This window comes from Miniopterus schreibersii (assembly GCF_964146895.1).
Source record: "Miniopterus schreibersii genome assembly, chromosome: X".
In the NCBI taxonomy this organism is placed as follows: domain Eukaryota; kingdom Metazoa; phylum Chordata; class Mammalia; order Chiroptera; family Miniopteridae; genus Miniopterus; species Miniopterus schreibersii.
The window spans coordinates 96,547,469-96,562,722 of NC_138104.1; the positions used below are offsets into that span (position 1 = coordinate 96,547,469).

Sequence of the window (15,254 nt, forward strand, 5' to 3'; positions counted from 1 at the left end):
TTTTTTTTTTTAATGATAAAATTACTGATTTGTCCATGCAGGAAGCATAACCAGATCAAGGAGGAGGGGACATATTACTCTGGGTCAAGAAGGAAAAGGGATGCCCTGAAACAGACAAGCCAAAATAAGACCTAAAAGTTCAGGTGATCTGTGCTCATCCATGGGAAGCTGGGGAAAAAAGTAAACAAGAAGACGGACTTCCCCACATAGGACAGACAGGAGTAGGATTAAGCAAGACATAGGACAAGCTCCTGATTTTTTCCTGAGCACCACAGAATTCAGCCACCAGTTTGCTCGCTTGGGTGTACTGGCCTCTGCCACAGGCCGGTAACTCCAGCCAAGGTGGGTATCATCAACAATGTTCAAAGATTTTGCAGCCATTGCTCTGGAAATGCACGGGGCAGCCAGCCAGGAGTCCTCAGCATCAAGATGCTCGTCCGCCACAAGTCCAAAGCAGCTCTTTCCATACTGAAACAGGTGCATTTTCAGGGCTCTGAGTCTGTTTGAGAGAGGGATAAAGTGGCCCAGTGACCCCGGCCTTAGGAAGGAGAACCACCTCTGGATTTGGGCAGACCCCAGACCAGTTCTTCTGGGTGAGGTTCAAGAAAATGAAAGTCCCAGTAACAGTGGGCCTTAGCCAGGCTCTATGTTTCAGGGTTTTCAACTCGTCATATCACATGGCCTCATTGCCCTGATATACCGAGGCATGAAACGAGTGGGGCTCCATGGTGCCTGGAGCAGGTATAACAGTATTCACCTGGACCTTCAACACTTCAGATTCTTAATTTCCATGTTCCTCAGGATTCTGCCATTGATGTCATTACTACCTTCTCAGCAGCTGTGTGCATTGGTCTTCTGCCCCTGGATTAGTCTTCTATTTAGGTTGCTCTGACACACGAACTATTTGGAAAGCTGATGCTGAGGTGTATTTTTTTTTTTTTTAAAGCTAATGAAACAGTTATTAAGAACATCTCCCTGCAGAAATCCCAGGATGTAACCATTTCACAAGAGTTGCCCCAACATCATAGGTTATGAAGACAGCCCTATATTGAGTAGGGGATCAGCTTTGATTTGTCACCTGTGGGTCCACTAACCCTCAGCCTCCTCCATTTTTCAGGGACCAGTGATTTAATTGTCTTATTTTCGCTCTTCCTGAATCTCTCCCATCTATTTCACTATATCTTCCTACCACCAGATGGTGGAAAGCGAAAAGAAAATAACGGAATGGGAAGTGAATGTGGTGGCTGGCAGAGCATGGTGAACGGTGTGGTGAAGGGACCCAAAAAGGAGTTCCTGAGTTAGCCATGAATTCCCCCGAATCCCATTTTCATTTTAGTGTCAAGTGTGGGCTGCGCAGGTCTGGGGGCCAGTATGGCACAATGATGCCCGTTGGGGAGGGAGCTAGCCCTTGCCTCAATGTATTCCTGGGAACACCGTGAGAGCCTGGGAACACTGCTGAGCAAGCAAACCCCCCTGGCCCAGGCACGGGGTTCGGGTCCCCGCCTCAGAGCACGGAGAAGCGCGCCCCGCGCCCCGCTGCGCCCTTGTCTCAGCGTCTCCATCCCACCACCACCTACGCGCAAACTCGCACCTGGCCTGCCCTTCTCGCGCGGCACTGAAGGGACAGCGCATCTCTCTCCCTCTAGTCTACAGGGACCCCTTCTCCCTGCTTCCCAACAGCCCCTCTGTGAAGCCTAATTCGGCGCTGCCTCGACCTCCTCCCCCCCCCCCCCCCCCCCCCCGGGTTACCAGCCACCACCCTCAGCAGGTGTTCTTGCCGTCACCTGCCCATGGTCTCCCCTCCCCCAGCCCGCGCTCCCCGTCTAGTCGCGCCCTCGCGGTGGGCTTTCCACCTGCCCCTCCTTCGGACGCCCCCTCCCCCACGGACTTCCTAGCTCCCCGGGTCTCGGGTCTCGAGGAGTCTCGCGGCATTTCCCCGGGCGTTAGCCCAGCCACCGCGGTGGGGGTCGGCTTCGCGCGGAGCGGGGTCCCTCCCCAGCGGGGGTGAGGGGGCGCGGGAGCGCCACTGCCGCAGGGATGCCCCACCCCTCGCCAGCCCCGCCCAGAGGCCCCACCCCCCCGGGCCCCGCCCCCGCCCGGCAGCGGCGCGTCCCCGGCAGGCGGAGCCGCAGGAGCACCGTGGCCGCGGCGAGGAGGAGGGGAGAGCGGGCGGCGCGGCCGCGGCTGCCGGGCGCTGGGCTGGGCGGCGCTTTTTCTTTTTTTTTTTTTTTTTCGCAATTTCCACTCGCGGGGAGCAGGAAACCCGGCGCAGCCGGGCGCAGCGGGCCGCGATGCAGCAGCAGCAGCAGCAGGAGTCGCCCCGGGGCAGCAGCGACAGCAGCAGCGGAGGCAGCAGCAGGCGGCGCTGAGCCGCCGCGGCCGCCGCTAGTGAGGAGGAAGCCGGCCCAGTCGCCGCGTCCCGATCCCCGCGCCCCGATCCCAGCGCGCCCCGACCCCCGCACCCCGACCCCGGCGCCTAGATCCCCGCGCCCGCCTCCGCCAACTTTCACGCTGCCTCGGCGGCCCGGCCCGGCTCGACGCCAATGGGTGAGTGGGGGACCGCCCGCGCCCAGGCGCCCCGGTGCCCACCTAAGCCTGAGCGCGGCGCGTCTGTTTCAGGACCGCGGAGCGGGGCAGGGCGCCCCGGGGGACGGCCCCGACGGGTGACACCGCGGTGGGCGCCTTGCCTGCCTTGCGCACCCCCATTCACTCCCACTCGCGCCCGCGTCCCTGCCGAGCCGGCGCGGCGCGGAGGGAACCCCGCGGGGGCCTGGGCTGAGGACGGCGGGGGCCGGCCAGGGGCGACTGGGCTGAGGGATGCAGGGGGTGTGGTTGGCTTTTCGGGTGGGCGGGGAGAGTTTCCTTGGCCATTTTCTCGCCCCAGCGCGCCCTCCTCGGCGCTGAAGACGCAGGTACCGGGCGCCGGTGGGTTCCGGCTCTGCGTGGGGCTCGCGGTGCCCGCCTTGCCCGCTGCGAGGGAAGCCGGATTGTCGGGGTCTGGGGGCGGCGGGGGAACCGGGTTGCCTTTGCTGGGGGCTGGCGAGGTGGGGGGCGGGAAACGCCCCAGTACCTGGCTTGGCGTGCCATCCTCGGGTCCTGGGTGCCCCTCTTCCTGCTGGTCCTGACCCCCTCTCTGCCTGCTGCCTTCCTGCAGCCCGGGGAGCTATCCGCTCCGTGGTGCTCAAAGGCCACTTCCCACATCCTCTAAGTCCGCAGGCTTGAGCAACTGGAAAGGTGATCCAGTCCTTGATTGACAGAGCAAACATCAGTTCCAAGTATCCAACTAACCCTTAAACACTCCCACCCCTGTCCCATGTCCCATGTCCCATGTCCCATCTGGTATAGACCCCGGAGCATTGGAGCCACCTTACTGCCCAGAGGCCCTGACACTTGACTGGGCAAAGGACTTGTGACTGCCTTGGCTATTAAAGGTTTGGCCCACCAGCCAATATTCTGGCTGGCAGCCAGTCTCTGTTTTTCATGCCCCTGACAGGTTATTTTGGGGTATTTCTAGGGCAAGCATAAGAAGGCTGTAGATCATAATACATTATAATAAAGTGAGACCTTTCTGTATTTAGGTAATAGGACTGGGGTAGGCTAGTCAGACAGTGATGGGCCAGGAGGCACAGGATGCACATGAAGACAGGTGAACTGCAAAGGGGAGGTTTAGCACAGTCAGTTGTTGACAGGCAAAGTTCAAATCTCATTTCTGGTCACTTCTCAAATAACGGTTTTCCTTTTCTAAAGTGGTGGCGATCTGATGGCCTCTCAGCTTCCATGTCACTTCTCTCAGTGCCTTTCTCTGATCCCCTCACCACCCCGCTCTACAGTAGTTTCTCTGTTACCCTTTCTGCCATAGCACCTTTTCTTTTTTGTATAGCAGCATTACATATTTGAGTGTTTAACATTTATCTCCCCTACTGTAAGCTTCATGACCATAGGGACAGGGCTGTGTGGCCCCATTTTTGCTCAGTGCTGTTTTCTGTGGTGCCTGGCACAGAGCAGGCCCTAAATAAATATGTATTGAATGAATGAATGAGTACAAAACCCTCCTATTCTCTGGAAGACAAAACAGCTTCATACTCTTGTTTTGCTTTGGCACCTACTAAGATGATTAAGTTTATTAACAAAGTATATACTTTAAAATCACCGATCACTTTAGTAACAGACTGGTTTCTCTATAGGTAACCAAAAATGCTGTTTTGATCGCCTCTCATTTTGGGTGGGTTGACGAGAGGGTTGCACACAAAAAAGAATTAGACCCAAAGGTCTCCTGCGTCTGGACTGTGCTTTCTCTGTCTCAGTGGCAAGACGACTGAGTCCTATTTGAGAAGAAACAGACCCGTTGATCATCCAGGTCTGAACCGTTTTCATTACCAGAGCCTTCGAAGAAGATTAGAGGGTGCTTCTGCAGTTTATAGTCCTAACGAGCTTCATCTTTTTGTTTTTTACTGTACCCATTACAAAAGCGGGTGGTGGTGCAGAAAATGATCATTTTTTTCAGGTGTTAATACTTGGAGGCAATAAGGTGAGAATGACCACTCACTTAACTCATTAACATGCTTAGAGTGGGATTTAAGATGCTGGTCATAGTTTGTGGCTAAAGATCACCTGTTCTTTTCTAAAGCACCTGCAGCAGTGTGTTTGTGTTGAAGTACATGTATTTAACAATTGATTCTGTCTGTCTTCGGATGGAGCGGCCTGATAGTGCTGTTTCTGTAGCAGGTGTGTGCGCATGCAGGACCCCCTCTTCTCCTATCCTCTGAAAGTCGTTGGTTTTCAGAGTTGTTCAGTTTATCAATTTGAGACACTTGCATTCTCACTTGGCTTGATAATGACTTTTCTATTGATGGATACACAATAAAACGGTATTATATGGTCTTTGATCTGAAAAATGACTGAAAAGTATCAAATCCCAAGCCCTGAGATGAAGCCAGTTAGTTGTGAGATGGCCTCTTACAAAAGCCCGCTCAGAATGTGCCCCCTGAGCTTGCGGGGAGATGCGTGCAGTGCCCGATACAGGGACAGCCTCTGGTAATTACATCTGCACACATATTATTACTGCCCAAATCCGTGAGTAGTGACGGATTTGCAAGCCCAGCAAATGATTTCCATTTAAAGAATTCCGGGGTAACAGCAAAGTTTGGACTGTTTTTAGCAATGTATTGTTTTGGTGGTAGACTGCTTTATGCTGAACTAAAGCGAAAATGAATGTCACGTGCTGGCCTCCACGAACAGTCTGGAGTTAGAAATAGAAGAAAAGGCTCCACGTTTATTGCTCATGACTGTAGGCCCATCACAGCACAGGACGGTAGCAACTCTTGCTACCGTCCTGGTTGCACAGACCTTGGTCGTTTCCTGTCTGACCACTTCAGTTCTTTTTGCATTGCTGATATTCTCTCATCAACTCTTGTATTTGCCATTGTTTTAAAGTAGGTTGGATACAGTGGTCAGTATTCATCCATCAGTCCATCCAATGTTCACTGACCTCCTGCTTCATGCCAGGCATTGTGCTAGAAACAGGCGCACAACACATGCAGACCTGCCGGCCTGGGTTCTCAGCCTGGTAGAGGAGGTAGACTTGAGTGCTGTGCCCACGACACTATGTAATTATAAGCCATGGCGGGCCTCGTGAAAGGAGATTAGTGAGGGGGAATCTGACTTAGGCTGCAAAGGGGTAAGGATAGTGGCATTGAGGAGATTGTGTTTGAGGTGAAATCTGAAAGTTGAGTAGCAGTCGTCATTTCCCTCCAGTCACACCCCCCAGGAACACGCCTGGAGTGGAACCAGCAGGTTTCTCCTCCTTGCAGTGGAGGGAGAGCGCACACCTTGGGGCACCGTGAGGCATCGCAGGAAGGGGGCGTCAGGAAGGGCCATGGATAGGCTTGATTGGGGTCTTAATAAATGTCACCTGGAAGCAGGGAAGACTACACAGAGGCGGTGATGGGAAAGAAGCAGCAGTCACTCATTAGCCAAGATTGGGGGATGTTTGGTGCCATTTGTGGTCTGGACGAGGTTCATGCTTTGTCTGTGTTTAGATGTGATTACTAAGTTGCCTTATTTTCATCTTGTCCCATCCTGATGAGAGCGGCCTTGTCTGTTGTTTGTGTTCTGTGCAATTGTTTATGTTCAACAGGAAAGTGCCTGGCCAGCTTCCGGATGGCAGGGGTTGCTTTTCTCTATCTCCGAGTTAACTATGTGATGAGTCAGGGCAGGGAATAGAAGGTAGTAGGGGAGGCGAATGGCTTTCTAGGTATATTCTGTGGCTAATTCCTTAATATCAGCTAGCTCTAGTCCTGGGACTGTTGTTCAACTTTAAGCAGAATGGAAACCGAAATGCTATACCAGGGGAAGAGATCCAGAGTAATGCAGAACAAGCTGCTGAGAGTCAGGAGGTCAGGGCCACTCTTAGTGGGAAAGATGCAGGGCGGGAAAATACTAGAATCCTTTCAATGTGAGGGGAGTGTCTCTAATACGGTGGTTCTCGGAGTGTGATATGATTGATACGAGAAACCAGCAGCATCAGCCTCCCCTGGGATCCCATTAGAGACACAAATGCTCTGGCCCCAACTCTGACCTACTGAGTCAGGAACTCTGCGGGTGGAGCCCAGCAGCCTGTGTATTAATGAACCCTCCAGGTGGTTCTGATGCAAGCTCAAGGTCGAGTGTAGAATCTCCTTGCCTTGCAGTTGAGAAAGCTGAGGTCCAGTGTATGTAGGTCACTGAAGAGTGCATGGGCGTGCTGGTCATAAAATAAGATACTGTTGTGCCCTGGTCGGTGTGGCTCAGTTGGTTGAGCGTCATCCTGTATATCGAAAGGTCACCAGTTTGAATTCTGGTTAGGGCACATGCCCACGTTGCAGGTTCGATCCCTGGTTGGGAAGGCAAATGATTGATGTTTTTTTCTCTCTCCCTCTCCCTTCTCCTCTCTCTCAAATCAATAAAAATATATTTAAAAAAGAATGACTCCTTCATCTATGACCGAAAGGGAAAAGGCTAAACAGCAGCACACATGTGCTTAGGACCACAGATGAAAACACTTTCAAAAAAAAAAAGATGCTATTGTGACACGATCTTAGAGAAGGAGAAAAATATGCTCCTACTTCAGAACAAACCTCTCATGGAGTTACTAGGACAGTACAGGGTTGATTCGTTCATGAATCCAGCCCAAGCCAGATCTCTAACACCTGGGCATTTGGACTTTTACCAGTGTCACACAGGTCCTTCCCGTCATCCTTCTCCCTCCATCCTCTTTAGAGGGGATAGTAAAAATAGTTTGTTAGCATTATTAGGGGTTTTGATATTTGTTTGTGATCTTCTATACATGGTATCTGTATTAGTTTCCAATTGCTGCTGTAACAAATTACCACAAACAGTGACTTAACACAAATTTATTATCTTACCATTCTGGGGGTCAGAAGCCTGTAGTGGGTCTTGCTGGGCTAAAATCAAGGTGTCAGCCGGGCTGCATTCCTTCTGCAGGCTCTAGGGGACAACATTTGGTTGTCCTTTTTCTTGCTTTTTCCAGCTTCCAGAGTCTGCCCACATTCCTGGCCTCATGGCCCCCTTCCATCTTCCAAGGCAGCAATGACCAGGCAAGTCTTTCTGATACCATATCATTCTGATACTGACTCTTCAGCTTTTCTCCGTCATGTTAAGGAGGGCAGGGACTGCGTCTGTTTGGTCATTGTGTCCCTGTGCCTAGGACATGGTAAGCCTAAAATGAGTACTTTTGAGGTAATTATTCCTAACCTTCTAGTTAACTTCACCCAGGTATGTCTTAGATGCCTCAGAGTGTGTTGTAAATTGAACTCAGCATTTTTCCTCCATAGTACTTGTCCTGACTGTTTCATTCCTCATTTCCTTGGGGGTATTACCACCTTTCCTTGTCACCTCCATGGGTATTCTGCTCTTTGCCTTGCCTCTTCTTCCTTCTCCTCTCCCCTCTCTCATCTCCCAATGCACAGTCAAGTCCCAGATGTTTCTGGAATTAACTCCATGTATCTACCAAAGCCTGGCAGCCACCCAACCTTTTTTTTTGCACCATGTATGTTGAGGCTGAGCCTTCCCTGCGTAGTTCCCCTAATGGGGAATGATTTCATTCTCTTCTCTATCTTGTAGTCTCCCTGTATTAGTATCCTCTTGATGCTGTAACAAAGTACTGCAAGCCCAGTGGCTTCAAACAACATCAACTTGTAATCTTATACTTCTGGAGGTTAGAGGTCCAAAATGGAGTTTGCTGGGTTGATATCAAGGTTCGGCAGGGCTGCTTCCTTCTGGAGGCTTTGGGGGAGAACCCATGTCCTCCAGCTGCATTCCTTGACTTGTGGCCACATCACTCTAACCTCTGCTTCTGTGCTCACATCTCCTTTAACTCTGACCCTCCCCCTGCCTTCCTTTTATAAGGACTGCTGTATTAGATTGGGCCCACCTGGATAATCCAGGACACCTACCCATATCAAGACCCTTAATTACATCAACAAAGACCCTTTTGCCATGGAAGGTAGCAGAATTATAGGTTTTGGGGACTAGGGTGTGATCTTGGGGGGAGGTGGTGGTGCGGCTATTATTCAGCCTAGCACATCCCTTATTCAACTTTTGAGGCCTGCTCCAAAGGTTGCTGTACAATACTTCACCTTGTATTAAGTCAGTTTATCTCTGATTGGGTGTCCCCAACTCCATTGCCTGGCATTCGGTAAGTGCCCTATGTTGACGAATGAATAAATGAATAACCCTTTCATCCAAGTGCAGTTACTACTCAAAATTCTCCAAGATTATTGGTTGCCAGGAGATGTGTGCAATTGTGGAAAATCCCCCTGGCAGAGCCTGCTGACAAGGTCTGCTTGCTGACAGTTCATGGTGGCCTGCACTGCAGTAGATGAGAAGGGTACCGCCACCTGTGTCACATGGCTTCAACAAAGAATGGCAAGTTTTAAGATAGAAAATTCTCTCTGGCAGTGGTTCTCAACTGGGGGTGATTCTACCCCCCAGGGGGACATTTGGCAATGTCTGAAGACACTTGGTTGTCACAGCTGTTGGGGGAGGGCAGTCTAATTGGCATCTGGTGGACAAAGGCCAGGGACACTGCTACACATCCTACAATACACAGGACAGCCCTCACCACAGTATTCCGGTCCAAATGTGGGGGAAGCTGGCTCTGAGTGTTACACAGATGGCTGGAGCCCCATTTCCCTCCTTCATCACCAGCCGCTCTGGAACAGGTTTTCCTCTGTAGCCACAGCCTTTGCTTTATGAATGAACCATGAAATCACTGGAGAGCAGGACTCTTTGACTATTTTGTCCTTTGAGTAGAAAGTAGCTTAATACAGCTCCTGCCCCTCTTCTGTCAGTACCTGGGTCATGAAGTGTGTGAACTTTTTTGTCTCATGTTTGGCTCCCCTGGGGTTTTGTTTTGCCTTCCTAGTGGGATGTGCTTATATGCCTGGTGACAGATGATGGGTCCTTCTGTCACACACATTGGTCCCTGGAACTGAAAACCTGGAAGGGTCCTTGGCAGTCATGGCTCACACCATCAGATGATGAAACTGAGATGCAGAGAGGCGAAGTGACATGGTCCTCTTGCCGCAGAATTCAATGTCCTTTCTATAGGAGAGAACTAGCAATTTATGTAGGTGCTCAATGTGCAATAAATGTCAGGCTCCTGCTTCCCCCAGTGATGCTCTTTCTACAGACTGTTTCCCTGGTAAGTTTCTAACTTGAAGATTAGAATCCATGTCCCCTGGGGGTTTCTGAACTGCCCAGCCATTTTGGAGAACACTTGCTAGAAGCCCAAGGATCCCAGTTAAGAATCCAAAGGAATGGGAAAAGGGTGAGCATGGTTTTGTTGTTTTGTTTTTTAGTGTTTTTGGTTGATGTTTCCTTTGGGAGGTACTTCATTTTTGCTGTCCCTCCAGGCACCTCCCTTGGTCACAACCCTTTTGTCATGTGGGGGAATTTTGAATGTCTCTACATCCTGAAGCATTTGTGAGTTCCTTGCTTGGGTAACTTTTTTGGAAATTACTGGGGTTCCTTAAGGATATTTCAATCATGGGAGAAAACCCGGCAGTGCCTTCGCATGTGGAGGGTTGATGGAATCTACGTATCTTCGTATCTTCGCCTGAATCCCTTCAGTTGGCAAAGGTACACTGGCAACATGGTGGGTTATGAGCACTTAATTTTTAACTTGATTGCTATTTTATGGATAAATGTCTTACAGGCAGGTCTATGGTTTTCATTAGGGGGCATTTAAACAAAGCAAAATGTAGCTTGTGGGCCTTACTTCACTGCTAAGCTGTGTATTTAGCCTCAGGAAGAAAAAACACTAATGACAAAAAAAAAAAAAATCCTGTGATATTTGTTCTCATTGAACTGTATTCAGTTGGCAAGAAAAGTCCAGTAAAGGCCTTAGCTGATTTCCTTCCAGTGGCCAGGGAAGTGGTGGGGCCACTGTAGGAGGCTGGTCTGTCCCCAGGTGTGGAGGACAGAGTGGCAGGGTGAGGTGCTATTCAGTGCATACTGCTGTTTCTTCCTCTGTACCTTGGATTTAACACTACAAATATTTAGATGCTCATTAATTTCTCATTTGCATAACAAATTTAAGTTCTTAAGCACCCAAATTCAGCATGTATAAACTGTTTAAATCACCATTTCCTTAAACGCCAGCCCTGTGTTTTTGCCAGATTTTTCTGGACTGTTCTAGACTTGAATGACTTGAGGCCCTGTTCTAGGTCTGGTCCTCTGGGGCTGCACCAGTTTTATCCATCATGTACCCACTCCCCGTGTGAAAAGTCTTTAATTAGCTTAGTGTCCTCTCTAATTATTCCAACTAGTTCTCATTTGTGTGCCTGGAGCTGGAAGGAGGTGCTGAATCTCGCTTTGGAGCAGGGCTGAAAAAGGTCCTCCCCTTGGCCAGTTTCTTCATGGAGCTCCGTTGGCTTCACCAGATCATCCTGGATGCTGCCTATGGGTGAAATTCATCTGATGCGAATGGCTTCATAAATGGACTTTGCCTTTCTCCTATTTTGATCATTAAAAAACCCAAACCCCAAAGCCTCTTCACAAAAAACAAAATGGGACAGTTTTTCACCACTTATTCAGTGGTTCTCACTGCTCCTTTGTTCTCAATAAAATATTAGATGGAGAATGGAGGTGTCAACCTAGTCATCTGTTAGCTCAGCAGTGATTCCTGAAGCAGGCTGGGCACAGTAAGTGTGTGTTAGTTTAGGGATTTTTAAAAAGCTTAATTGCTCCCTTTGTCAGAAAAGAAAGTAATTAGTTGTGGGGAAGGACTGGGGGAGAATGGGAATTGTAGGGGTGTCACCAATTGAGGAAAAACTTTGAAAGGAGAAGCAGTTCTCAACATTCATCTGTTTGTTGGGCATAGAGACTAATAGCTTCTTGCTAGAGACACGTGTGAATTATTATTATTTAATTTGTTTTTAAAATGTTTTTTAATTGATTTTAGAGAGAGAGGAGGGAGAGAGAGATAGAAACATTGATGAGAGGGAAACATCAACATCGATTGGCTGCCTCCTGCACGTCCCCTACTGGGAATTGAGCCTGTGACCTGACCCGGAATCCAACCGGCAGCCTCTCTGTACACAGGACGACGCTCAACTAACTGAACCGCACCAGTCAGGGCTAAATTATTTTTTAACGTTAGTTTTTAGACTAGGTCAGACATCCATATGATTCAAAATTGAAAAGGTGAAAAGTGCTTAGAGTGAAGAGTCTCCTTCCCATCCCAGCCCTGCTGCTGTTCTGTGACCCTCCCCAGAGGCCGTCAGTGTTTTATTTGCTGTGGCTTGATACAGGCAGATCTCATGCATCTTCCAGCAGATAGAGTATTTTTGTTATTTTCCCCTTCATTTTACCTCCTGATTAATTCATGATGGGAGAACTCATACCTAGCTGGTGATTTTTCCCTGGGGATGTGCGTGGAACCCTGTGCCTGGGTCCTCCTCATCCAGCTGTGGCCGAGGGACAGGTGTATTTGGAAAGAGTTCTTTAGAAGATTCTGCTGTATACTGTATCTCAGCTAATCTGAGAAATCAGTTTCTAACTGGTAGAGACTTTGTCCTGGATCTTAACCCATCTAGGCCTCGCTTCTCAACTGAATTAGGAAGTGTCTTCCCACGTTCACATCATATGTGTAGCAAGGACATTCTTCATGTGAGGAAGCCAAGCATAGCCTGCTTAACCTGAAAAGGGGATTCATTCCAGGGCCACAGGGGCCTCTTATGCAACCCAAGGGTCCCCAAGAAGCCCCCAAACCAGGGATGGGCTGGCTGCCCAGCGTGTCCTCTGGCCATCTCCGTGGCCCTTTCTCCTTTCTTCTCTGTGTGCACACATCACAGTTCCAGTTACTTAAGAGTGACTTGCTTCCATCCCAGTTCCAAATTCCCATTAGTGAGGGTCTGAGCCCACTGGAGTTGCTGTCATCCTCTGGGGATACATAGGTGGCTGCTCCACACCCACACCTGTGACGGGAGGGAGAGACACACCCAGTTCTGAGCTGTGTCAATGTTTGAGGAGGGCCTACCCACCCCTCTATTCCCCCAGGTGCTGAGACACAGGGTGACCCAAAGGAAGTCCTGTACCTTGGGGGGCGTTCTTGGGGTGGGCACTATAAGTGAGGATGCTTGAAAGCCTTAAGTCAGAACACCTGAGAGTGCCCTGTGCCCGTTGTTCCTGGCTTTTTCTTGACAAAGAGGTGGTTGGTGATTTGAGGATATTCTACCTTCAGAGTCCCTTTCACGAGGTCCCCTGAGGAAGGGCTCCCGCAGGGACAGGCACAGTTGTGCTTCCAAGTGAATAATAGGGCTATTTTTATCCTTTGAGACCCTGAATTGTGTAACTGCACTCGGGTTCTCCTTTTGAGTTGGCTGCAGTTAAAAAATGTGGATGTGACTTTGGGGGCACTTGGGTGGGTTGCTGATAGCACGCTGTGGAGGCGGGGTACAGTTGTGACATTGTCTGGCCCTTTTAGGGAACCTGTGGGTTTTTAAATGGAGGAAGAGATGAAGACATTGTGAAAAACAGCCACTGCCTGGTGGCAAGATGTAGGAAAAAGGGGGAAGGGGACTGTCCCTCTAATATCTGGTTGTCTGCCTTTCCCCAGCCTCAAGCTTTCTCTGTCTCTCTCCCACCTCCTCTTTGTTTCCTTACCCTATCTCTCAGCCCTCACTCCCCCCATAGCCTCTCCCCACAGCCCTCCTTCCTAGTAACCTCTCTACCCACCCCTCTGTTCCCCCACCCCTCTCTCATCTAGGCTCCTGCTCCTTCCACCTTCTCTCCCCTATCTTCTCCCCTGGCCCTCTCCCCCGCCCCTCTCCCACACACCCTCCTCCCTACAGCCCTCCTTCCAAGTTATCCCTCTGAGCACTGTCTGTTCCCCCACCCCTCTCTCATCCAGGCCCTCACTTTCCCCACATTCTCTCCCACCCTCTCTACATCCTCTCCTCCCATCTCTCACCCCTCACTCCCCGATACCTTCTCTCAATTACCACTTTCTCTCTCACCAAACTTTCTCTTCCCTCCTCCCCATCCCCTCACTGCCCACCTCTCCTCTCACCGTATCCCCTCCTTCCACCCGCCCTCTCCTGACCCTCACTCCCTCCTGCTCTCTCTCCTTCCCTTCCTCTCAGCACCTCCTTTTTTGTGCCCCTATCTCCCCTGTCCCTCTTTCCTTCATTCTCTTTCTCTCCCTCTCTCCCCACCCTGTCTCTTCCTCACCCCTCCTCTCCCATCCCTGTGTCTATACCCTTTGTCCTTGCCCACAACCCTTCTCCTCCATATTCCCCCTTCTACATACTTTCCACACCACCTACCTCCCCCCTTCTTACTATATGCCACTTCTTCCTTCCTCCTCTTCTCCCTCCTCTTTTCCCACCCCTCTACTTCCCCACCCCTTCCCATTCCCCTCTCTCATCCAGCCCTCTCCTTCACACCATCTCTCTCCTCCCATCCTCTCATCTCTCCCCCAATCCCTCTGTCTCCCATTATCTCTCTCCCCCAGCTCTCTCCCCTGAACCCCCCACTCTGTGGTCTCTTCCCTCTTCTCTCTCAACACTCCCTCTCTCCCTTTCTCACACCCCCCAGCTCTTCCTTTAAGCCCTCTCCCACCCAGGCAGTATTGCCCCGTGCCTCAGGATTTTCAACTGATATCACCACCTCCTTTGCTCTGTAAACAGTATTATAGCCCATGAAATTATCATTTATAATGTGCAGTCTAAGGTCAAGATGACCACATGAGAATGTGTGGGCCCCTGGGGAAGAGGAAACCTTGGGGAGTGTGCCTCTTGTATGCACCTCAGGGAAGGGCTCCTGCTACCCCTCAGGGCAAGGAGAGCTGGGGACTGAGGTGTATCCTGTGAGAGGTCTCCCCAGCCCACAGCCTCAGGTGGCCTCTTCAAGAGCTGCTCCATGCTGGTGAGGGGCTCCATCCCTGGCTCTGTCCCTGAGTGAGGGGAGGGATGGATGTGTCTTCTTCTAGCTCCAATATTCTCTAACCTTAAAAAAATAGTTTTTAAAATAAATATATGATGACTGTTTTATAGGGTTTAAAAAATAGGAAGCAGAAGGATTTAAATTGACCATTTGGTACTCCAATACAGCCACTTTCATTTTATCTTGGCTTGTCTTTTCAGGCTTTTTCCTATATACCTGTGGATATATGTACATGTATTGTAATATAGATAATTGTGGATCCTGGTGTTTTTTCTCTTCATAGTCATCTTCAAAGCCAGTGTTTTTAGTAACTGAATATTTGGGGGTCATGAATCTTAACTTATGTAACCATTTCCCTACCATTTGAGTGTTTAGGTTGCTTCTATAATGTTAACAGTATAGTAAGGATGTGATGGATACCATTTTCCTTTTACCCTTTAAGGAAATCAGGTTGTAGGCAGGGTGGCATTTGATATCCGGTCTTGGTTTTCATAGTCTCCAAATGACTGGAATGATCCATGTGGATGGTAACCAAGAGGAGTTTGGTCCATGCAGCTTACATGTGGATCAGCTGGGTACCTGCCATCTTTGTGTTTGCTTTCAGTGTTAGTTCAAGAAACTGCTCATATGGCTTATCATCCCTTCTATACACTGTGTGTGTGTGTGTGTGTGAGAGAGAGAGAGAGAGAGAGAGAGAGAGAGAGAGGGGGAGAGGGAGAGAGAGAGGGAGAGAGAGAGGGAGAGAGGGAGAGATCCCTGAAGGAGACTGCTTGTAGGGCTTTCACATTCCACAGAGCTGTACCTAG

At 49.9% G+C, this 15,254-nt stretch overlaps 1 protein-coding gene across 6 annotated transcripts in view; it reads left to right on the plus strand.

Moving 5' to 3' along the window:
• Nucleotides 1-2,118: 2,118 nt before the first annotated feature.
• The window catches only part of SH3KBP1 (SH3 domain containing kinase binding protein 1), a 309,900-nt gene continuing 296,764 nt past the window's right edge, over nt 2,119-15,254 (plus strand). For 2 of the 6 annotated variants that reach the window (XM_081126118.1, XM_081126119.1), the window contains exon 1: nt 2,140-2,547. In XM_081126118.1, coding sequence (XP_080982244.1) covers nt 2,544-2,547 — 4 coding nt within the window. In that variant the 5' untranslated portion in view covers nt 2,140-2,543. Of the gene's footprint in view, nt 2,548-15,254 lie in introns of all 6 variants that reach the window. The other 4 variants (XM_081126121.1, XM_081126120.1, XM_081126122.1 and 1 more) reach the window with 4 other exon arrangements.